Source organism: Lepidochelys kempii, chromosome 2 (assembly GCF_965140265.1).
Source record: "Lepidochelys kempii isolate rLepKem1 chromosome 2, rLepKem1.hap2, whole genome shotgun sequence".
Taxonomy (NCBI): Eukaryota; Metazoa; Chordata; order Testudines; family Cheloniidae; genus Lepidochelys; species Lepidochelys kempii.
In genome coordinates, this window is record NC_133257.1 from 230,532,382 (window position 1) to 230,555,980 (window position 23,599).

At 40.3% G+C, this 23,599-nt stretch overlaps 1 protein-coding gene across 3 annotated transcripts in view; it reads left to right on the forward strand.

The window, feature by feature from the left end:
- The first annotated feature begins 1,866 nt into the window (after positions 1–1,866).
- SLC39A12 (solute carrier family 39 member 12) overlaps positions 1,867–23,599 on the forward strand; it is a 33,931-nt gene continuing 12,198 nt past the window's right edge. For all 3 annotated transcript variants that reach the window (XM_073334154.1, XM_073334155.1, XM_073334156.1), the window contains exons 1-7: positions 1,867–1,962; positions 3,123–3,472; positions 8,545–8,826; positions 11,740–11,947; positions 16,501–16,703; positions 20,015–20,186; positions 22,613–22,785. In XM_073334154.1, the coding sequence (XP_073190255.1) occupies positions 3,200–3,472; positions 8,545–8,826; positions 11,740–11,947; positions 16,501–16,703; positions 20,015–20,186; positions 22,613–22,785 (1,311 nt within the window). In that variant the 5' untranslated portion in view covers positions 1,867–1,962; positions 3,123–3,199. The remainder of the gene's footprint in view (positions 1,963–3,122; positions 3,473–8,544; positions 8,827–11,739; positions 11,948–16,500; positions 16,704–20,014; positions 20,187–22,612; positions 22,786–23,599) is intronic.

The following is a 23,599-nucleotide window of genomic DNA, read 5'->3' on the forward strand; positions in this document are numbered from 1 at the left end:
TCAGAGTAGAGTAGAGAGGAAGAATTACTTCTCGTGTCTTGCTTACAACACTCCCGCTAATACATCCCAGAATGATGCTTGCTTTTTTTTGCAACAGCGTTACACTGTTGACTCATATTTAGCTTGTGATCCACTATGACCCCCAGATCCCTTTCCGAAGTATTCACTCCTAGGCAGTCATTTCCCAATTTGTATGTGTGCAACTGATTGTTCCTTTCTAAGTGGAGTACTTTCCTAAATGGAACATCATAGAGATGATGCTGTAGGAAAGCACTAAAGGTAGAGGAAGCACTTACAATTGTGAGTCCTTGTTTTCAGTTACTTATACATTTCTGAAAAAAATCTCTTTGTGTTGAAATTTCCATTTGTTCTGAGCACGCCAATGAATGTTTGTGGGTGTTTGGTATAAATCTGTTCACTCTTTTGTGATTTATCAAGCTTAAAATAAAATGTACTTCAATAAAAATGTCAGATATCTTTGCATTTGAATAACTAAAAATTAGGTCTGCTTTTAAAATATTAAAATGTCTAGTGAGCACACAAGTATTTGTGCATGCTCTTGTTTGCCATTACTTTATCTTATTGAAGTGGTTTGTTTGTATTTTGCTTTTCACTCAGGTTCAACTGTCCAGTTTCACTTTTGTTTGTAGTTGGTTTCACTTGCAGGTTCTCAGGAACTATCACAGTGCTGTTTCAGAGTAACAGCCGTGTTAGTCTGTATTCGCAAAAAGAAAAGGAGTACTTGTGGCACCTTAGAGACTAACCAATTTATTTGAGCATGAGCTTTCGTGAGCTACAGCTCACTTCATCGGATGCATACCGTGGAAACTGCAGCAGACTTTATATACATAGTGCTGTTATTTATATATACAGTGCTGTTGTTAGCTGCTCAGATACTATAGTGATAAGCACAATATAAGAACCAATATAGAATAGAATAGAATTGTCTTTGTGTAGGAGAGGGTTTGCATTTAAAAACATATGCTTTTCACTATTTATGGTAACATTTCTGTTCATATTAAATTAAATCCAGCCTCCTTCTCCAAAGGTTTTGGGGACCCTACTCAGGGAGTATCGCTCACTCTGCATCCCCACACAGCAGGTTTGGGAGATAGGACAAGGATGAGCTTAGTAGCTCTGCCCCTATGAAGACCATTAGTCATTGACTTCTCTCTCACCCCTTTCTAGTGCAGGGACACAGGAGTGACTTGGGCTACTGAAACTGGAAGATTGCAGTTTCAGCCACAGAGCAACGTAAGATGACAGGGAGGGTTTCCTTGGCCTTTTTTCCAGTTCACCATCTGCACCAAGCCCAGCTGTTCAAGTTTGGTGCAGGTGAGAGTTTTGATGCTCTCTGATTTTGTTTATTTTACCAAAGACTGTGTGTGGGGCCAATTCTCCATGGAGAGTGACCCTTTAAGAAAAAATGTGAGTTTCTACAGAGGTGCCAGAAAATATTTCTACTCTGATTTCACATTTGTGCCCAGAACAAAGATTTCAGTTAAAACAGAAATTCAGGTTTTCTTCAGATGTTCTAAAACTGCTTACTCCAGTATTTTAATAATGTAAAGAAACTGGTGTTCTCATGTGTATTATCTACTATAAAGAATATTGTCAAGCAGATACCATATATCCTGCCATCTGCTGATGTTAATTAGGGAATGTTTACATAAAATGATAACTACCAAAATAATTAGCTAAATACACTCAATAATGTGATGCCTAAAACCTGCCAAGAAGAACATGTACTAATTCCTATCCACCTCCATTGTTACCTTAAGAACAGCTCTCTCCATAGCAACTGAAAACTTTTCAAGGCAGCAATAAACTAATCCTCTCCAGCTTCCAGAGCACCATCAAGGAATTTTAAAAACATCAGACTTTCCAGCAACTAAATACTTTTGGGGACTCAAAAGGCTACAAAGCTAGAGATACACAATCATTCATTTTTTTCTGCTGAAGGTAAGAACACGGTGTTAGAAATGGTTGTATCCCTATAACTGTGATGCTTTTAAATGCTAACTTATTTCTAAATGTTAACTTAAAGCTAAAATAAATTTTGAAACTTCAAAACCTTTCAGAGTGTGCTATACCATGCTAACTTTTATCTGAATGCATTCCAAGTTATAACTCAGCAAAAGTTTTTAGTTTACTCTACTTTAGCAATCTGTTAGCACAGCATTTTAAAAGGGGAAATCAGATCTGTATAATTTTACAGTGAAAAGAAGCAGATGTTGCATGTGGCTATTTAACATACGTACATATATTTCCAAAGGTCTGCTCCTCAGTAAAGGGAAAACTCCTTAGTAGAAAATAAAAGTTAAACTCCTTTACAACTGGCATGCTCCTATATCAAGATGGATTACAGTAAGGACAGATCCTATAGTACGTTAGGAAAGATTTGGCTAGGATAGTTTGGTTTTACTGTTTGGAACACTATCTTTGCATCTAGGATTATTAAAAATGAGAACTAGTTACTTTGGGGACATTTCTACATTTTTCAAGTTGTATGAATTACATAATTATGGCAATTTTGCAGCTCTTTCCTCTGACCATCATCAAAGCATCATTAATTTCCTGTTAAAATGTTTTGGGTTTGTTTCCCCCCCCCGCTTTATAGCTAATGTTAATTAATGAAGATGAAAACCACTGTAAGTCATTGCTTGGCATCAGTACTACTGAACTTTTATATCAGAATTCCTGCACAATGCTTTATTTGCTCTTCATGTACAAGTACATCTACTAGCCCTTGGGAATCTGTTTCCTAATGGAGTAAAAGAGAAAGCAATTATATTTGTTCCTGTACTTACTAAAGGAGATTATGATCAAATATAGTAACATAACAGGGAAATGAAAAATGTGTATTATACTCAAAACTTTTAATGAGAAGGAAGGGCAGTCCGATTTAACCACTTATCAGTAATTCTACAGAATTTTTAAGGCCACTGTCATCTTTGTTTCCTGCTGTTTCAGGCTGTAAAGTCCCTACAAACTCCCTGTTGTTCAGAAACAGCTTGTCACTGCAAATCAGCTTAGCCAACCAATTAATAAATCCTTTCAAACATATTGCAGTCACTCTAATTAAATGGTTTTTGTTTTTCTTTACCATACAAATTCCTCAGGGTTCAACTTTAAGCTGTGAACTACGAACTACCGTTCAACTCTCAACAGGGACACGCACTTACAGGAAGAAGAGAAAATGTGTTTTCTGACCAAGCATCCAGCTTTTTGGATGGCATGTTCAGCTTTCATATTTGGTGTGGTCACTGCAGAAGCACAGCCTGGGAAAGAGCACAAGCAGGAAAGCGGCTATGCTCCCAGCCAAGGCTATCTGACGGAAGTTTTACGCATTCTCTCAGCTGACAACTACACTGAGCTCCACAAGAATCACTCAAGAAAACTGATCAAAATGCTACTGGAGAGAGCTGAATGTCCACAGTGGATTTATGGGATGCAGGAGGATTGTAATCTGGTTAGTGTATCAATTAATGAAGGGTACATTTAAAAGATGAGTTCAGTGAGTTCTGAAATCATTTATTTGGGTGAAACCATCCTAATGCATATCATAGGCACACACGACATTCATTTTTTAAAAAAAAAAAATGAACGGCTAAAATTGTTTAATTGCTAATGATTTATATTGCTTATTTATTCTTGTAAAGCGGGCCCCCCAATACTTCAAGAACACCTTAAAAACTTAATCAATTTATCTTTTACTTATTGCCAGATATTTCAGATATTCATTTTCAGACTAAGGTTTTTCTCTTTACTTCATCCTACAGTTATATCATTAGCTTGAATTTGAAACATGAAACGAAATTTCCATTGTAGTTAGAGACTGAGGGGCAGAAATAGGAATGGTTTTGTAAAACGTCATCATTCTGGTTGTTATTTTGCAAAACTCAGACATAGCCCGTGGTTTGTTCAGATCCATATGCCATTTCTCCCAAGTCTGCAAGGTTTAGGGGTGGTTTTGGAAAAATGGTTCTGGTCAAGGGAGATCAAGAGCAGATAAATGACTCTGCAAATCCAGAATCTGGGACTGGAAGAATTCCAGGGTATTCAAATGTTTAGAATCACAGCTCCATGCAGGGGCTCAATCCGCTAGTACATTCAGACTACTGACTGGGCTATTTCTTCCCACTGGTTTGACCATGGAAGGAAAAGGGGAATAGGATGCCAGATTCAGGTAGGAGGGAGACTATGCTGTGGTCGAGGGCCCAGATGGAAGGAAATGTAGATTTGGAAGATGCTCCAAGTTTGGATTGGGACCCCAGAAAAGTTGATGGATTTTGGCTCCAATTAATATTAATCCATCTTGTTCTAGGTCTGGTTTACTTCTAACAGCAGGGAATTATACAGACAGTCATGTGGCTTCATGTCAGAATCAAGAAGCAGCAGGTGGTAAAGGCTAATGATGGGGAAAGCAGACGTTTACTGTGAAAGTAAAATGCTCCCTGTACTCAACAGGACCAATGTATTGGAGAGGAGATTTCAGTCCTCTGTTGTAGAGCACCTACTCATTTAAATAGCCATAGTAACAAATGCTGACATTTTTCATAACTGCCACAGTGTGAATGATCATTGGTAAATAATGTAGGGCTTCATGCTTTCCTACAGGGGTTATTCCTGTATAGAGGAGTGGGAACTTCCTAGGAATTCTTCCATTATGGACCAAGGTTTTCCTTGTGTTTGTGACCTATTTATAGAAAGTGCAGGGATGATGGCAAAGGAGAGATTTTCTGAGCCCTTTTCACGGTTTTTGCTGGGCTAGCCTGGGCAAATAGCAAGGTCCATGCAGTACAGTGGCTTTTTTATAAGTTTGAAATCCTGCAAGATGAGCTAACAAGCACCCAAAATGGAGGAAAACTCATGACAGCAATTGTTCATGAAACATCTGCAGTCTTTAGAATCAGAAATTAGCCCTCCTCCTTGGCTTTGGAGCTAACTTCCCAAACAGTGGGGGTAGGGAAGCCCCAGATCCCTCCTCCCCACCAACAAAACAAAAAAAAATGGATCAATCAGACTCACATGTCTCTTCTGAATCTTGGATCCCAGCCATCACAAACCATTGCTTTTTCAGACTATTTAATTTGCAAACAAGACTCCATCCTGCATTTAAATCATTGCCCTGAAGTTCTATATCTTTATTGGACCCTTTCTTTTTCTTTACTAATTGACCCTCCAAATCCACGGCAATGTGCTTGATGCTCCTTAAGCAGTATCTGGCATTACTCTATCTCCCAAGTGCACAAAAAAGGCATGCCTTCTTCTGTATTGATGAAATCCTTACTAATAATCATTACAAAACAGGGAGTTCAGTAAAAAAACACGCTGCTCCCATATTCGGAAAGGGACTTGTTTGTTTTAGAAAATAAGCATTCTGAAAGTAAGGTCATTCAAGTGTTTGTGACTCTAACATGTCGATAACAGCAAAATAACTTATGATGAATCAATCTATGTTCCCCTGACACCTTCTTTAAGTACTCCCAGTGGAGGATCCCACATGTTCTCCAATAACAGCAACTCTTTCAGTGCACCTGCTGCCCTCCCAGGAGCAATTTCCTTTTCAAATTTCTTGCTTGCCTGCGCCAACAACCTTAGTGACTTCAAGTTATCCTTACTAGACCTTGGGGTGTAATTATAGAAATCTCTGAAAAGCCTCCACCCCATACAGTATGTGTGTCTTATCGCCCACTGGGTAAATTTAAAAGGATAGACTGGCTTAACATGAGGCCTTTAGGGAAATGAGCTAGAAGAATTCAATGTATTCCTCCTAGTCTAAAACAATAATACACAAAGACAGTCATGTTAATACATGTCATCAGTACAGAAAAAGGTATGCTTTCTTTGTACACTTGGGAGATAGAATAATGCCAGATGCTGCTTAAGGAGTATCAAGCACATGGCCATGGATTCTGAGGGTCAGTTAGTAAAGGCTAGTATTGTAGATGTTGATAGCCATGTTAGATAGGACACAGGGGCTAGATCCTAATCTAATTTACTCACCAGTATGAATGTTTAATTTGGCATTGGCACCCACAGTGCATAACCTTTTCTAACATTCCTCTTGGTGTGGATTTAGGTTGGGAATATTTCTATTAAAATGTGTCAGCTCACTCACTTGCTTATAGTTGAGGGAGCATATGAAACCTGAACTCCATAATCTGCATTTGATTCAAGTTTTTGGGGGGTAAACATTCAAGATGCACTAGTACATAATGTCTGTAGCCATAAACATAGTTTAACCCAGTAAACGAGGTTTTCTGGCTGCTTTGAATCATTGGAATGGGGCAAAATAGCTGAAGTGTGTTGGTGAATCTTACCTAGTGACTATGATTTAGGTGCTTCTGTCTACCTTACAGTCATAGATACTGGAACTCGGGGTACTGCCGCACCTCCTGGCTTGAAGTGGTTTCCATTATTTTCAGGATTTAATGGCTCTCAGCACTCCTACTATGAAAATTGTTCCAGCACCCCTCTTTATAGTCCTTGTGATCTGCCATGATAGTGAAGATCAACTCAAGTGCTGAAGCTACTCTTGGATTTAAACAGGAGGGAGCTGTCAGCATCCTTCCAATGGGACCAACTGATATGACCTACAAATCACAACAGGGACAGGATGTTTTCAGGAAGGGGCTTTCTGTTCTGGAACTTGCTCACCCATTTACCCGAGACTGAGAGCACTTGCTGGTTTTCTAGGCACACTCTAAAGCCTATCTGCTCATAAAGCCTTTTGCCTGAGGTGATATTGGAAGGGGTCTGAGTGTGAGGAGAGATGGTGCCTTATTGGCATTGAGCTATTTTGTTTTTAAAAATTATACCTGCCCTTGGGGGGGAATTCTCCCCTGAGTAGAGAGCAGCACAGACCCATGCATGACTTCTGTCTCTCCTGAGTCCCGTTCTGACGAATTAATTGATGCATAGGCTTTGTGCTGACCAAATTTGCTGATAGCACAATTAATAAATATAAATAAATACAGCTCTAAAGATACAGGGCCCAATTCTGCTCCGTTAGCTTGTAAATGTGGAGTAACTCTAGTGTTTCCTTTGATTGGGATATGATCTAGATCAGTGGTTCTCAAAGCCGGTCCGCCGCTTGTTCAGGGAAAGCCCCTGGCGGGCCGGACTAGTTTGTTTACCTGCCGCGTCCTCAGGTTCGGCCGATCGCGGCTCCCACTGTCCACAGTTCACAGCTCCAGGCCAATGGGGGCTGCAGGAAGGGTGGTGAGCACGTCCCTTGGCCCGCGCCGCTTCCCGCAACCCCCATTGGCCTGGAGCGGTGAACCGTGGCTAGTGGGAGCCGTGATCAGCCGAACCTGCGGTCATGGCAAGTAAACAAACCGGTCCGGCCCACCAGGGACTTTTCCCTGAACAAGCAGCGGAGCGGCTTTGAGAACCATTGATCTAGATGACTTCTTGCGGCTCCTTCCAGCACTACATTTCTATGCTTTGTATGATTCTATCATTTACACTGGGATTTTTCAACCTATGGGTCATGACCCAAAGTTGGGTCACCAGAATGTTTCAAAGGGTCATGTGGCAGCTCCTGTCGCTCTGGTTCCATGGGGCTTGCTAGGCTCAGTGCCCAGCTCCAGGCATTGTGACCTCTGGGGTTGCAGTGCCACTCAGGTTTATTCCTACTGCCCTTCCACCATGATGATAGGGGAACTGACCAGGGCCAATTTGATTGAGTGAAACAGGTCGCAACACTACTCAGACAGATTTGGCCCAGCTGGCTCCTCATCAGGGGCTGCAGTGCCACAGGATGAAACGTCTGGAGTGGGGAGCCAAGCTGAGCCCAGCCAGCCCCACAGGGCTTAGCCTCTTCCAGGCCTTCCCACTACCACCCCACACAGCCTATTTACTAGGTTGCAACAGGCCATCACCCACCTCCCCACAACCCTCTGGAGCAGGACCCAATCCCCACCCTTGGCCTATTTATTGGGTCGTGACAGGCCATCAGTGTTTACAAATGGATCCTGACGCCAAAAAAGGTTGAGAACCACTGCCTCACACTGATATAACTCAGGTCCAAATTTGGCTTTTTCTGGCCTTCATTCTGCAAACCCACACAAGTGCAAGTGGAGGCTTGGCAGCAGTTAAGGTAAGGTTAAGCACGAGCTGTAGTCCTCTGCACTGAGTGCCACAATTAATGCCTAGTGATGTCAATAGGGGTCTTTACATGGACTACAACAGTCTTTGGATCAGGCCCTGAGTGGGAGTAAGTCTCAAATCCTTTGGGCATCTGCCTCCTTGCTCAGAAGCAGGCATGGTTTATGAAAGGCAGCACAGAGAGTGATTTGTCAGCCATGCAGCAGCCCTCATTACTGCAAGATTGGATTTCCATGTGCTTTCCCTGCTGTCCCTATTGCTCATCACATTTTACCTTATACACACCCCACTCTGCATCTGTGCAGCCTCAAGACCAGTCTCTTAGCCATAAAGTTGAATTCTCCTACTCTGTTCTCTAATCCTATTTTGAGTAGATTACTAGTGACATATAATTTGAAACTAATTTTCATTTGTTTTAATTATTCGCAGTGCCTTGAACCAGATGCTTTGTTATTAATAGCCGGTGGAGATTTTGAAGACCATCTCAGTGAAGAAGTATTCCAGAGAATTTCCCTCATTCTTCTCTACTATATTATTCATCAAAGAGACATCTGTTCTTCAGAGCTCAGTCTGAGTAACAAGGATTATAAATTTTACCTCCACAGCATGCTCAGTTTAAGGCGTGATGAAGACTGCTATTATTTCTCAAGGAATGAAACTGAAGACATTTTGGCTGCAATAAGGCAACATTTTAAAACTCCTGAAAGCCAGGTAAACAGCTCCAACACTCCAAAACACTTACCACAGATCTAAAGGCTAAAACCTAGTTCTGCCATGAAATTGCAGTCAAATAATGTGGTCCCTAGAGGACCATATCCGCTTGGGACAAATTAGAGCAGCCCCTTGGCTGATCTAGCTTGCACTGGAGCTGGGGATGGAGAATAGAATCAAGTTTCTGTAACCAGTTCCCTGCTGGTCCTTCACTTACTACATCCATGAGATACTGGATGTAGCAGGGAATCTGCCCAAAGATGTGGCTGTTCCTTTGATATGCCAGATACATCCGAAGCTAATCTACCTGCCATAGTCAGTTCCTCCAGCAGAAAGAGTCATCCAAAGAAGACTAAACTTACATTTGGAGTGGCAAATAATGTATTCGTTATATTTAGCTGTAAACAGCCTTTTAAAATCAGGAAATACACAGCAGGTATAACTCACCTAGTATTTATTGCTATTTATTTATGTCAGTGCCTAGGGACCAACCAAGAATAGGGCTCCATTGTGCCAGGCGCTGTACAAACACAGAATGATAGACAGTCCCTGCCCCAAAAAGTTTGCAATCTAAATAATCTATTTTCCTTACAATGTAGAGTAATCAAAACCACTTACCAGATTTTCAAGGTTAGAAAGTTGTCATAATATATATTGACCTGCTGTGAAAACTTCATCAGCCCTTTGGATGCTACACAACTATGTCCTAGTCTGGTCCTGACTCTCTAATTCTTCTTTTCTTTTCCATCTCACTGCTCTTTAATTTACACCGCACAGTGGTAGCACACTCAAGGCAAATGGAAGATTGCTAGAAGTCACTAACTATGCAGCATAAAACAGAAAGTCTGCCATTCCTCTTTCTCTTCATGTGCTTTGTATAATCTTTTCCCGTCATAAATTATTCATTGACTAGTACAGTTAGTTCTAAGTCTCACTGAAAGTGCAGATTTTCAGGAACTCAAAGAGTATCTCGGCAGCTATAAAGAGGCATCGGTGGGTATTTGGCATGTCAACACGGAGTAACAATCCATACAGCGCCTTTCGGTGCGGTCTATTTGTTTATGCTGGCAGTGCACTCAGTATGTCTGTTTAGTGTCTGTGATTTCATTGTTCACAGAGAGGAGACTGGGGAGACTCTTTGTCAAAGGTAGTGAAATCATTATAGCCTGTCTAATGCTTTGAATCATGACATCTGTGGCTAGGAGAAAGGGTAGGTGATCCAGGGGAAGAAAACCATTTTGGTCAGTTTTTAAATGTTATGATTGTATAAAACTTGTTTCCTTCTCACCATAGCAACTAATAAATTCAATTTGGTAGGAAAGAAAAGTCTTCAGCTTGTACGGAGATATATTGGCAGTGAATTTGACATTAGAAATACTTGCTTTTCTTCATGGTGCACAGTGGGGTCCTGGTTCAGGATTGGGGCTTCTAAGTGCTATGAAGATACAAATAAAGAATAAGAAGAAGAAGAAGAAGAAGAATTAATAAATGAATAATTAACCAGCTAGCCACTAGCCAAGGCAGGGGTCACATGCGGATGTGTCTATGGCAGCTGTCTATGTAAAATGGACAAACCACTCAGAATGGGGCACTTATGAGGCAGCAACACATTTAAGGCAAAATGAAAATCTGGCCTTAAAGGTCTCTCATTCACAGCTGGACATGAAGACCTGAGGTTCATGCACAGAAATGCTCACACATTTGCAGAACTATGTTTGTGCACACCTCTACTGCAATGACACATGCAATTACTGGGATATTTTGATGGCTAAGTACACTTTTACTCATGCACCTGTGATAGGTACATGTGCAGCTGAACTAAATGGACATGGAGACATAGGCACACAAGTGGGCATCCACTCATTGGAAATCAATTTCTTAAAATTGATTTCACACTTTTTCTTCTTTTTCTTCTTCGTATTACATTAACTTAGCAGCCCCAGGCCAAAATCAGGGCCTCACTGTGCAAGGCACTATACACATGTACTGTAAGAAACAGTCTCTGCCCCAAAGAGGCTGCAGTGTAACTAGATAAGAGAGACACAATGTCAGAGAAAGTGAATGTTATCACCCCGTTCTATAGATGGGGAGCTGAAACACAAAGGTATTAGGGGAATTGCCCAAGGCTATACCTGAAAGCTGTGGGAGAGCTGGGAATTAAATCTAGATCTACAGTGTTGCAGTCCAGTGCCTTAACCACAACATCCACTTCTCTTCTGCCACTTTTGGGGATTGTACTGGCCACACTCTAGGCAGCAAAAATCTTGGAGAAAAAAATTAAGCAGAAATGGCATGAAAACAACAATAAATAAAAATAACTTGAAGTAGCTAATTGAATGTGGTGTTTTTAACTGCTGCCTCAGGTTTTTCCCTCCTTCCCAAACTGGCTTTCTCCCCATTACGTGACTGAAACGGATCTCATGTTGGTCTCTAACCACCGCTTCATAGCATAATCTCAGGTCCTGTATTCCATTCTCATTCTCCTTGAGTCTCTTCTACTTTTCACACTGTTGATTATACACTCTGTCCTAACAACCTATCCGCCCTGGGCTTCTGCAATACTGTGTTCTCTTGCTTCTTTTCCTGCCTATCTGATGATTGACAGAACAAGGAGTAATGAGCTAAAGTTGCAGTGGGGGAGGTTTAGGTTGGATATTAGGAAAAACTTTTTCACTAGGATGGTGGTGAAGCACTGGAATGGGTTACCTAGGGAGGTGGTGGAATCTCCTTCCTTAGAGGTTTTTAAGGTCAGGCTTGACAAAGCCCTGGCTGGGATGATTTAGTTGGGGATTGGTCCTGCTTTGAGCAGGAGGTTGGACTAGATGACCTCCTGAGGACCCTTCCAACCCTGATATTCTATGATTTACACTCGTGACCAAGAACCGCTTAACTGAATTTTTATTCTGTCTGCAGTGTGTTGATGTAAGCGTTCTGGAGAAAGAAGCTGCCATATTGGACAGTGACGGTGCTGATGAAAATACACTTCCTCGCCTGGCTGCTACAATCATTACTCTGGCTCTCCAAGGAGTCTGCCTCGGGAGAGCAAGTTTACCCACCCCAGAATTCTTTATAAAATATATTTTCAGTTCTCTAAACAGCACTAATGAACTCCAAGTAACAGGTAGGGCTGTATATTTCAGGTTTGCCTTTTGTGTCAGTACATTTTAGGTACTTCTTAAATCAGGGTTTAAATCACTGTTTCACCTTTTGTATTTGATAGGTAGAACTCTTATAAATGTAAGAAGAAGGCTGGGAGACAAGCTCCTTCTTTATTTTCAAAATCATTTTGGGCCTTATAAAATAAATTTTAATAATAAGATATAAGGTGACCTTAAAAAGAAAAGGAGTACTCATGGCACCTTAGAGACTAACAAATTTATTTGAGCAAAAGCTTTCGTGAGCTACAGCTCACTTCATAGCTCACAAAAGCTTATGCTTAAATAAATTTGTTAGTCTCTAAGGTGCCACAAGTACTCCTTTTCTTTTTGCGGATACAGACTAACACGGCTGCTACTCAGAAAGGTGACCTCAGTTTGCCTAGGACAGCCATTTCTGGAGATTGTATCAGGTAGATGTAGATTGGGACACAGTGGGCTTCTCAAGACAGATGAAGTTTGTTCACCCTGTCTTGACTGGATGTTTTCTGATCTTTACTCATAGCTCCTTTATGTATTATTTTTCCCTACCCACTTTCTGACATCACCAACCTCCAGTAAGAATGGGACACATAAAGTCCATTTGGTACAGAAATTCCACTTCAGTTCTAAAAGATCTTTTGCCAGATGCAACTAAACTTAACTACAAATAAGTAGGCCCAAGATTTTTTTAACAGGGCCTAAAATGAAGTAATCTAAACAAGTAGCCTCGTTTTCAACAGTGTTGAGCATCCATCTCCCATTATCGTCACTGGGGAGCTGCAGGATGCTCAGCACCTTTGAAAATCAAACCACTTATTTAAGTGCCTTCCAGGCCTTTAAGAACGTAACTTTAGGCACCTACTTTTCCTTGTCTGTGGTTCATTGACTAATGGTAGCTCTTTACAAGGATCTGAAAGTCCTTGAAAACATTAATTAATCTGTGTGATGCACCAGTGAGCTAAGTAAGTATTAATATCCCTATGATGTGTCTATTGAGTCACGAGGGGCGAAATGATCCCAGCTACGGTAACACAAAAAACAAGCTGCGTGCATAAAAGAATTCAAGCATCTTAACTCTTAGGCCTGTTCTCTAATTCGTAGATCACACTCACTCCCATTAACCATGGTTATGTAACAAACACTTTCTCTTAAAAAATGTCAGTGTAGAACTCATAAAATAATTGGTTCATGACAATGAACAGAGCCAGTTAGAATGCAGAGAGGCACTGCACTATTTAAGTAGCTATCAAGAGTGAAATCCAGATCGGGGCCACTGAAGTCAATGGCAAAACTCCTGTTGACTTCAATGGAGTCAAAATTTCACCCACAGAATCCAGAGGATATTTTTAACCAGACTGGAACAGTGCCAGCATATTTTAAACATAAACTCATTGGCATTCCTCTTTTAAATGTATTTACATTTCAAATATAAACTGGAAAAAAGGGCTAGAATTGGCAGCATATAGGGGAAAATGAAAATAAAGCTAATTACAGTGACAACTTTTAGACAGAAGCTTTAGCTGACTTCAAAAGTATTTTTGCTCAAGAGATGGGAAGTAAATAGAAATCTTGGCATACATTTTTCTTTAAGAAAAAGGTCAACATTTCTTTTTTCAAGCACTGATGGGGATAATTGTTGTAAATAACAATGAAAGTGAGAAAACAAAGTATTGCCATCATGTAGAAACATTCTTAACACCTATTTGGTGGCTAAATAACCTATCTGAAATTAATTGGTGGGCTCAGCCCAGTTCTTAATGGACAAGTCTCCATTTCACAAAAATCACCACAATGACCCCAATACTGCAAGTTATTCCATGTAGGCCCATGGCATCCATCCACATAAATAACTTGCAGGATCGTGGCCACTATTTATCAGTACCTTGCTGATGATTTCGGCAAAGCTATGAAAGATTACATGGCTACAAAGGGTGAACTGCCTTCCTATCTCCTAGAGGTGTCAAGACGAAAACATTAATGTGGCAGTGTGGAGAAGTAACTGTTTTCTGTATAGATGACTTCATACCCTAGAGCTGTCAAGATGGGATCTTCACATTTACTAGAGAAAAAGGTTATTAAAAAAGTATTATTAAATAAATCCTCAGTGCTGATTTTCAATCAATATTACAGCACTGGGGAAGTCCAGAAAACTGGAAGAAAGCTAATGTTGTGCCAATTTTTTTTAAGTGTAAATGGAATGACCCAAGTAATTATAGGGCTGTCAGCAAGACCCAGGGAAGATAATGGAGCGGCTAATATGGGACTCGATAAAAAATTAAAGGAGTGTGATGTAATTAATGCATATTAGCATAGGTTTATGAAAAATAGATCCTGTCAAACTAACTTGATATCTTTTTTGATGAGATTACAAGTTTGGTTGATAAAATACTAAGAGTTCTGTAAGGTGTTTTGAGTTAGTACCAAAAACATTTTTTATTAAAAAATTAATTTACACGAGGCAATATTTTAATTGGACCAACTTCTGTTGGTCAGAGACAAACTTTCAAGCTTATACAGAGCTCTTCTTCAGGGCTGGGAACCATATGCAGAGTGTCACAGCTAAATACAAGGTGGAACAGATTGTTTAGCATAACGTATTTCAAGGGACCGTTCAAGGTGAAGTTGCCCTTTAACACCCCTCCAGCCATAGGGTGGAAAGAAAGGGAGGGGGAAAAAAGGCAGCTTAGGGGAGGGGGGCTACAAAAATAAATGAGCCTCTCCAAGCTCATCATGAGAAGCAAGCTCCCCAAAGACTGGGAGATACCAACTTAAAGCTGCACCCGACCCTGCCAGAATTATAGATGCAAAATCTGTAGACATATTTCCACTGTCATGATGATCAACACCCCCAGCAACACACTTTCAAGATCCATGGCTCCTACACATGTCTATCATCTAGTGCACTAAATGCCCCAATAACAACTATTTGGTCAAACCAGACAATCATTATGCTTTTGAATGAACTCACACAGGAAAATGATAAAAGACAAAAACTCTGTCTCACCTATGGGTGAACACTTTTCACAAAACATTCACTCTATATCTGACCTCTCAGTCCTCCCTCTCGAAGGAAATCTGCATAAACCTTCAAATGATGAGCCTGGGAGTGTCAATTCACAACTTTGCTAGCCACTAAAAATCATGGAGTAAATAGAGTACCTGGATTTATGGCTTATTACAACAGTCTATAACCCATTAACAGCCCCTCTGCCCTGCCTCCCAAGCTGCCTCCCACTTTCCTCCTTCTTGACAGACCTTCACTTTGAATGGTCCCTTAAAATACGTGGTAACTGCTTACACTAAACAATCTGCTCCACCTTGTATTAGGTGCAACACTCTGAGTACTTTTCCCAAATCTGAAGAACAGCTCCGTGTAAGCTTGACAGCTTGTCCCTCTTACCAACAGAAGTTGGTCCAATCAGAGATATTCCCTCACTTACCTTGTCTTTCTAATATCCTGGGACCAACATGATTGCAACAATAATGCATGCAAAAAATTAACATGGCACACAACAAATGGATTAAAAACTGGCTAACTGACAGATCTCAAAATGTAATTGTAAATGAGGAATCATCATCAAGCAGGTGTGTTTCCAATGGGGGCCCAGAGGGACTGATTCTTGGCACTACACTATTTAACATTTTTATCAATGACCTGGAAGAAACCACAAAATTGTCACTGACAAAGACTGCAAATGACACAAAAATTGAGATAGTGGTAAAAGTCACTTGTTCAGAGCAATCTGGGCACAAGCAAACAATATGTGTTTTAATATGGCTAAATAAATGTATATATCTGGGATCAAAGAATGTATGCCCTACTTACAGAATGGTGGACTCTATCCCAGAAGCAGTGACTCTGAAAAAGATTTGAGCTGAATACAAACTCCCAATGTGATGCTGTGGCCAAAGGGGCTAATGCACCCCTGGTATATATAAACAGGGGAATCTTGAATAGGAGCAGAGATATTATATTATCTCTGTAATTGGCACTGGTGCGACCACTACTGGAAAACTGTGTCCAGTTCTGGTACCACAATTCAAGAAGGACGTTGATCAACTGAAGAGGATTCAGAGAAGAGCTACAAGAATAATTAAAGGGTTGAAAAATATGCCTCACAGTGATAGACTCAAAGAGTTCAATCTATTTAGTTTAACAAAGAGAAGGTTAAGGGGTGACTTGATTGCAGTCTAAAAGTAGCTACATTGGGAACAAATATTTGATAATGGGCTCTTCAGTCTGGCATAGGAAAGTACAATTGGAACAATTCAGCAAGCGTTGTGTTTGACTCTCCATCACTGACAATTTTGAAATAAGATTGCGTGTTTTTCTGAAAGATACACTCTAGGAATTTTGGAGGAAAGTTCTATGGCCTGTGTTATTCAGAAGCTCCAACTAGATGATCACAATGGTCCCTTCTGGCCTTGGAATCTATGAATATGCTATATTTTGACATTTTGAACAGTTGTTGTTTCATCTTTCTCTTTAATTTGTATTTATAATGAGGTAACTCCACATTTTCTAATAAATTCCTAGAAATAGACCAACTCCTAAGAATGCTGAGGGATGGAAGGACCTGCAACGCAAATGGACAAATGTACAGTCACAAAGAAAGATGTCATGGCATGACACTCAGAGATGTTGGATATTTAAATATTCCACTCACATCGAGACAAAAGAATGGGGAATATATAAGTGGTTATCATGAAGATAATGAAAACACTGCTGATTCGGATCAGGTTAATTTTTTTTTTTACTCTCTTGAGTGGATAAAAGATGTACAACTGGCTTTCATTTAGTGTTCATTTTATGATATGAAGATGACACAATTGCCTTCTGATTCAGTGCCATCCTGACAGTTGTTTAGCTGAGTGATTTTATTTTTTTATTTTGAATTCATAGCCCATCAGTATAATTATTTTCGTTCTGGTGGACTTCAAAAGAGAGTAATGCCGATCAGCCAAGTAGATGTTTAAAGCAAATGTGGCCCCAAAATAACTTTTAAATGAAGGTCATAGGCCAGTAGTGATGCCAGGAGTACAAGGAATATAATTCCCCTGGGCAGAAGGCCAATTTACAAAACTGAGCGCTTTTTAGAACTTTTTTGAACTTGAACTTCCAAGACTGTCCTTGAATCAAAGGCTATGCATGCAGGGGAGTTATTCCAGGCATGGCAGTCAAGCTGAGAGCCAAAGTATTTTTGTGTAGCCTTTGAAAGGTATAAAGATACATTTGGAGAGAAGAGATTTGCCATCCTTTTCTGATATCTAGCTTCTATTTTTCATTCCATTTCTCTTCTTACTAACTATTTACATTTTCCTTGACAGATCGTTCCTTTAGAAGAATTTGTATTTAAATGTTATTGCTAATTTTATCTTCTGTTTTCCACATGTCCCTAAGATAGCCATTGTGTTCCATTAGTAACAGATGCTGTTACATGTGAGAAATGGACTGGTTTCTTGCTTGCTTCTGCCAGTTCAATTAAGGGCTGTAATTTAGTTTTTTCAGATATTAGCTTCATATTTTGATATATAATGCCAGAAAAGTAGGCAGTCTTTTTAAAAATCATCTTTGTCTTCAATGATTTTTAAAGTGCATATAAAACTTAAGTAAATAGTAAACTGAACTAATAAGAGCTATAACATTTAGTCACATAAAACTATATAACTCATGTCTATATGTTAATGTATGACTTCTCATTAAAGAAATCTGTGTGCGGGGAAAGGAAAGTCATGCATCTATCTGGTGTTTCATAAGAGAAAATGTAAGCTCTATTTATACTTTTCTGTATTATTCCCCTCAAAGACAATATAGATTTCTTTCATTAATAACAAAGGCCCTTATCTTTTCCTCCTCATGTTAAAAGGCACCCAGGGGCCAGGGTTTATGGTAGAAGATGCAAAGTAGTCACCTACATTCATTTGGAAGGGATATAAACCCTTGTGCTTCAGGGCATAAGCCAACTTCTAATCAATGGGAGTTAATAACAGATTTCCCCATAGACAGGTTACGCCGGAACAGCCTGCTGCAAGGTTTCTTGTAACTTCCTCTGAAGCAGCTGGTGCTGGCCACTGTCAGAGTCACAGAACTAAACTAGATAGACCTCTGTTCACAATAGGGCAGTTCCTGTATTCTCCTGCTGGCAGGGCCACCTGTGCTCCTAGAAGACAAGGGTCCACAGGACTCATTGGTGGATTGATAGTCCTTTATTCACTCAAACTGTCACTAAAGTCCAAAGAGAGTTTTGCCTTGGTAAGGGATGAGCAAGGATAGAAGGGTTTCTTCCATTATTGATATTACTGAAGAATAACTAAAACCTTCTTTCATTTACATGGTAATTTCTTCCTAAAAGAAGCCAAATAGTTTTATAAGTTTAACTTATAAATTTTAATTAATAAAACTTATGTATAGGGATCATTTCACCATTAGTGATATGCAGCCACCTTTGGGGTGAAAAGCATAAGCATTTAACAGTGCACAGCAATGGGGACAAGAAATGAAGAGTACCTTTACCCTCTTCAATTCAGGGTGTATGTATGTAGTTAGAATACAACTCCTTGAGCTGGAATGTTGCCAAGATACTGGAATTAGCAACAATGTTCTTATGAAAAGTATCATGGGAACTTTAATAAGTACAAATGATCAGGACCTCCATTTAATGTCTCATCTGGTCAATGGTGCTGTTCCCCTAACATTATACTAGGTGACTGGTTCAGTTCTTCTGCAAAATAAAGAGTGACATCAACTAACATTTCTGCAGCATCTAATTCCCTCCCTGCCACATACACACACAAAGTACTGACTCAGACAGCAGTATGGAAATCCATGTTGTACCTGAATTGATCCATATTACTGTCATGTAATGAATGAGTATTAGAATGCAAAATCTTTAGTCACTGTATTAAACCATACCCCTAAAAATAAATCTTAATACCAAAACTAGATTATCTCACCAATGCTTGATGGAGATAAAAACAACAGGGCGTTTTCTAAAAGTAGGAGTAAACTCTATGCAATGCTTAATATACCTATGTTATGGTTCAACTAGTAAAACTTTATAACTTTAATTAGCTCTCTGTGTTATGAAGGGCACAGATATGCAGCACAAATACAGACTTCATTGCAATACTACCGCAAACTCTGACTGTTAACTTCCTAACTTTGTCCCAAACACACAAGTAGAAAGCCATGATGTAATGGATGTGGTTTAATTAGGTTGCAATTTTATTCATGTAACCTATCTGAAAGTACCCAGCCATAAATCATACAGTGGGCAGGTCTTCATTCCTGCCTCACTTGTTTCTACCTATCTGGGAGAGCTGCCATCAGCTCTCTCCCTTCCCAATTTGTTTCAGACTGTTGCTGCGATCCTGCTGCCCTTCCCTCATTTGAGGGTAAAGGAAGGCTGGGGAAAAAGGGATGGGCTATCTCCCTACTGTACCAGATGTTAGGAGCCCAGGCCCTTTTTCCAGGTTCTAAGTAAGGCTTTATAACTTCCATTAGCCCTGTATGTTAAGAAGGACACACACACACAGCACAAATATAGACCTCACTGCAAATATCTGGCCTGCTAACTTCCTAACTTCTACTGACTCTTAAAGAGTCAGCACGTGCCCTCTTTGAATACTCAATAGCAGTGAATGCCAGATGCTGTTAATAGTTTTAGCACTAAAAAGTCTTGATTGAGAAATATGCTATACACATATTTAGATATGATAATGGACCAGACCCTCAGGTGATGTAAACTGGCTTCAGTGGAAACTACACTGACTCACAGCAGCTGAGGATCTGGCCCATTGAAATATGGAAGTGAAGATGATGTATAAGGTTTTCATCAATAAACAAAAACTTCATTATCTTTCATTTTAAAAGATTTCACCAAGGCAGCACAAATGGAAAATGTGACTTTTCTTTGGGATCCACTTTTCATTTTCTTTAAAGTTCATGATTCCATGTCATTTAAAAAGTCCTGCAAATCCACATTTAACCTGAGCATCAGACTCCATTAATCGTATCTATATTTAGTAACCACATATTCTTTCCCACATAGGCTTGCTTCTCTGCCAGTGAGCTTGTGAAGATATTTTTACAAAACAGTCCTTCGTCCATTTCTAAGGAGCATTTCAAGCAAATCAGCCCGGCGATCATTCAGCAACTACTGAGCTGTTCTTGTCAGCTTACAGAATCCAAGCAAACAAAGCTGCCACCAACAACTCTGGAAAGTGAGTTATGTTGTCATTGTACAGTATTGCATTGTGCTAATTCAGGTGAAGGGTTGCAGGAGTTTAGCTTTCTGGAGCCTTTGTATTCATTAGTAACTAAAAAACAAAACACCCAGAAGTTTATACACTAAAGAATTTCACAGTGTGCATGCTGCATAGTACTATACAATGAGAAGTTCTGGGATGCAGCTCCCAGTAACTATTTCTGTCTCTTATCAAAAGAACTCTCATTTGGGCCGATTTTTCTTCCTCCTTAGATGCTTGTCAAAGATACAGACAGTAGGCATAATGGCTATGGTGCCATGGGAGGCCCTCCCAGTAGTAGAGACGGGGGCCTACTTTGCCTCTCTGTTTCTCCAGTTTTACACTGGTATAACTTTATTGGTTTCAGCTGGTATGCTGAGGCATAAAACTGGAGTAATGCAATGATGAATCAGGCCTTGGTGCTGTAACATCTGTCATTTTACACCATGATGTACTGAATTAGTTGTGTTAAGATGCTCTCCAGAAAGTAAATGTGTATGAAAGGTGCCGATTTTCACTCTGTGAAATTTTCACAGCAAAAGTAAAGGTTTTTGTGAGATGTTGTTGTGAAAATAAAAAATAGCAGCTTTTCAGGCTCATCTACTGTCCTGTGCCCAGCAAAAATGAGCACCAGGCTTTGTACACCTTAGCCTGTAGAAAGAAATCAGTTATAAAAATTTCTCAGGGCACATATCAATCCACTCAGTTCCTATGTCTATTGTATTGTGCCTTACTTATCTGGTAAGCTCCACTGGGGGCTAATAAATGTTCCCCATGCATCCTTCCAGCCAGTCATCTGTCTGGGATAGACTGAACTACAATTTTTAGTCAAGATGGTCAAGGATGTAAACCCATCCTGTGGGTGTACCTAAAGCTCTCATTGCCAGAAACTGGGGCTGGATGATAGGGGATAGTTCACTCGATAATGGCCCTATTCTGTTCATTCCCTCGAAACATCTGGCACTGGCTGCTGTCGGAAGACAGTATACCAGGCTAGATGGACCACTGGTCTGACCCACTATGGCCATCCTTAGGTTCTTAAACTGGATTAATTAGGCTGCTGATGGGAATGGACTGAACCACAGTTCCACATTGTACATTTGTACTGTCAGTGTGCATTGATTAAACTACATGGTAGCTCATTGGCTGGAAGGAGGTTTGTGGACATCCCACTACTACTCAAAGGAGACAGGAACCTACAAAGTAACAAGAGGTACTGAGACTCCCCAAAAAGAGTTATTTATTTTCTTCAAGCCCCTGTTACTGTAGTGTCTCACACTCTTTCAAATATTCATCCTCAAAACATCTCCATGAGGTAGTGAAGTACTACCATCCACATTTTACAGCTGGGATACCAAAGCACAGAGAGGCTACCTGACTTGCTATGGCCACACAGGAAGTCTTTCGCACAGCTGGGAATTGAACAAGAGTCTTTTACAACTTAGGAGAGCATCCGAACCACCAGACCATCCTTCCTCCTCTAATGGAGATCTCTTTGGAATGAAAGAGACCATGTGTGAGAGATGAAGGCCTTTATGATCACATAGGTCTCTTTGCATGATTAAGGCCTACATTTGGGGAGTCTCCCAAAAGAGAAGACAGGCAAATGACCTGATGTAAGATAAAAGTAGCCTAATGACCTGAACCTAGGACTGGGAGTTTCATTCCCAGATTTTTCTGTTAGTTGCTGGTTGGTCTTGGGTAAGTCATTGAGGCCTAAGTTTTCAAAAGTGTCTGCTAATGTAGTGTTTGGGTGTGTAACTGGCGTTACATAGGATCTGAGGTACTGAGCACTCACAGCTCCTGATGCGTGAAAAAAAAATATGATGCACCAAAAATTAGTGGACACCTTTGAATAGTTTGTCTTTAATTTCTTTGCGTCTGTTCCCCATCTTGTGACTTACCTACCTCAGAAGGGTGAAAGGTGTGGTATGAATTAGTTAGTTCATTTTGTACAGCAGCTTGAAAATGTAAGCACAAACATGTGAGTAACCTCCCAATCACTCTGTTGAATTCGGAAAAAGAGGCTATCACTCCTGATTGTATCCCTAAAGGAACTGTGTCCATACTACACAACAAATATAATTTGGAACAGTAGGCATGGTGCGTTTACAGGAGGCCTATGACCTGTCTACTAAGAGAATATTTATCTCTTTAAGGCATGAAATCCAGTGGATTGGGCTTTTTTACCTTCAGGTCCTTGGTCAATTAATGTTTTGCAGACCTTGAACCCCCTCTTCCCTCTGTTATGCTGCCTGTCCCTTATATATAGCAAGAAAATGTGGTACAACTCAAGAATTTCCCTCCTGTTTATTCACACAGCTCAGAATAGAGGGCCTCAAGTAACTAGACACTGAATTGTTAAAGCGAGACTTGGTTTTATTTTGATTCCTTTTCCTCAGAGTATGGCTACAGCACTGTTGCAGTTTTACTTATTACTATTGGATCCATGTTTGGTACAATCCTCATTTTCTTCAGCTCCTGTCAAGAAATCTACACACTCATTTTACAGCTGTTTGTGGGTTTAGCTGTTGGGACCCTCTCTGGAGATGCACTGCTACATCTTATTCCACAGGTAACATGCCTGTTTATATTTTCAAAATGAAGTATTTCTATATATATAAAGAAATGCGTACCTAGTGAAGCTGCATTCCTTTGATTCTCCCATAACACGGATTGACAGGAGCTCAGGTGCTCTCATCTTTAAAAAAATAAAGCTGTCCATGAGATCTGAGAACCAGAGGGCCAACACTCTAGTTACACTAGGGGCTGTGTAAAATCAGAAAGAGATTTCAGGTTGGGAAATAAAGAAGCAGAAGCCAAAGAATGATGAATCCTGAAGAAACACAGGTACTGTGTTAATACATAAATACTGTACTTAGTAATTAAAAGAAATGGGGGGGTTCCTCAGAAAATATATGATAAACAGGTAAGATAGGTCTAGCTCTAGGTTTATGTGGGACTCTGTGTGAAGCCAATGGATAAGGTCTCAGGCATGCTTCAGTAACACACTCAGCTGGGCTAGGGAACAATCAGGAGCAGGATGGTAGATAGTTGGCTTGTGGTCACTTGTCAGTGGCAGGTGCCAGCGACTTTTCTCAGCTGGTGAAGTCAGGGAGGCTGTACTGCCATGCCTCCCTCCTCCCATCCCGGGGTTGTTCGAATGGAGTTCTGTAGCACAGAACTCATAGAAAACACAGGGCCTTATGCAAGCTGCACACTCCAGATATGCTTAAGGCAGGTCATGTAAGGAAAACTGATTCAGGAGAATGCTGTTCAAAGTTTTCCATGAGCATCAGCAGCCCCAGCCCCAAGTTGTTCTAAAGTTCCAGGGGCTTTCAGAGACATATGGCCCTGCTGTTATGAACTGCAATAAAAACACCTCAGTG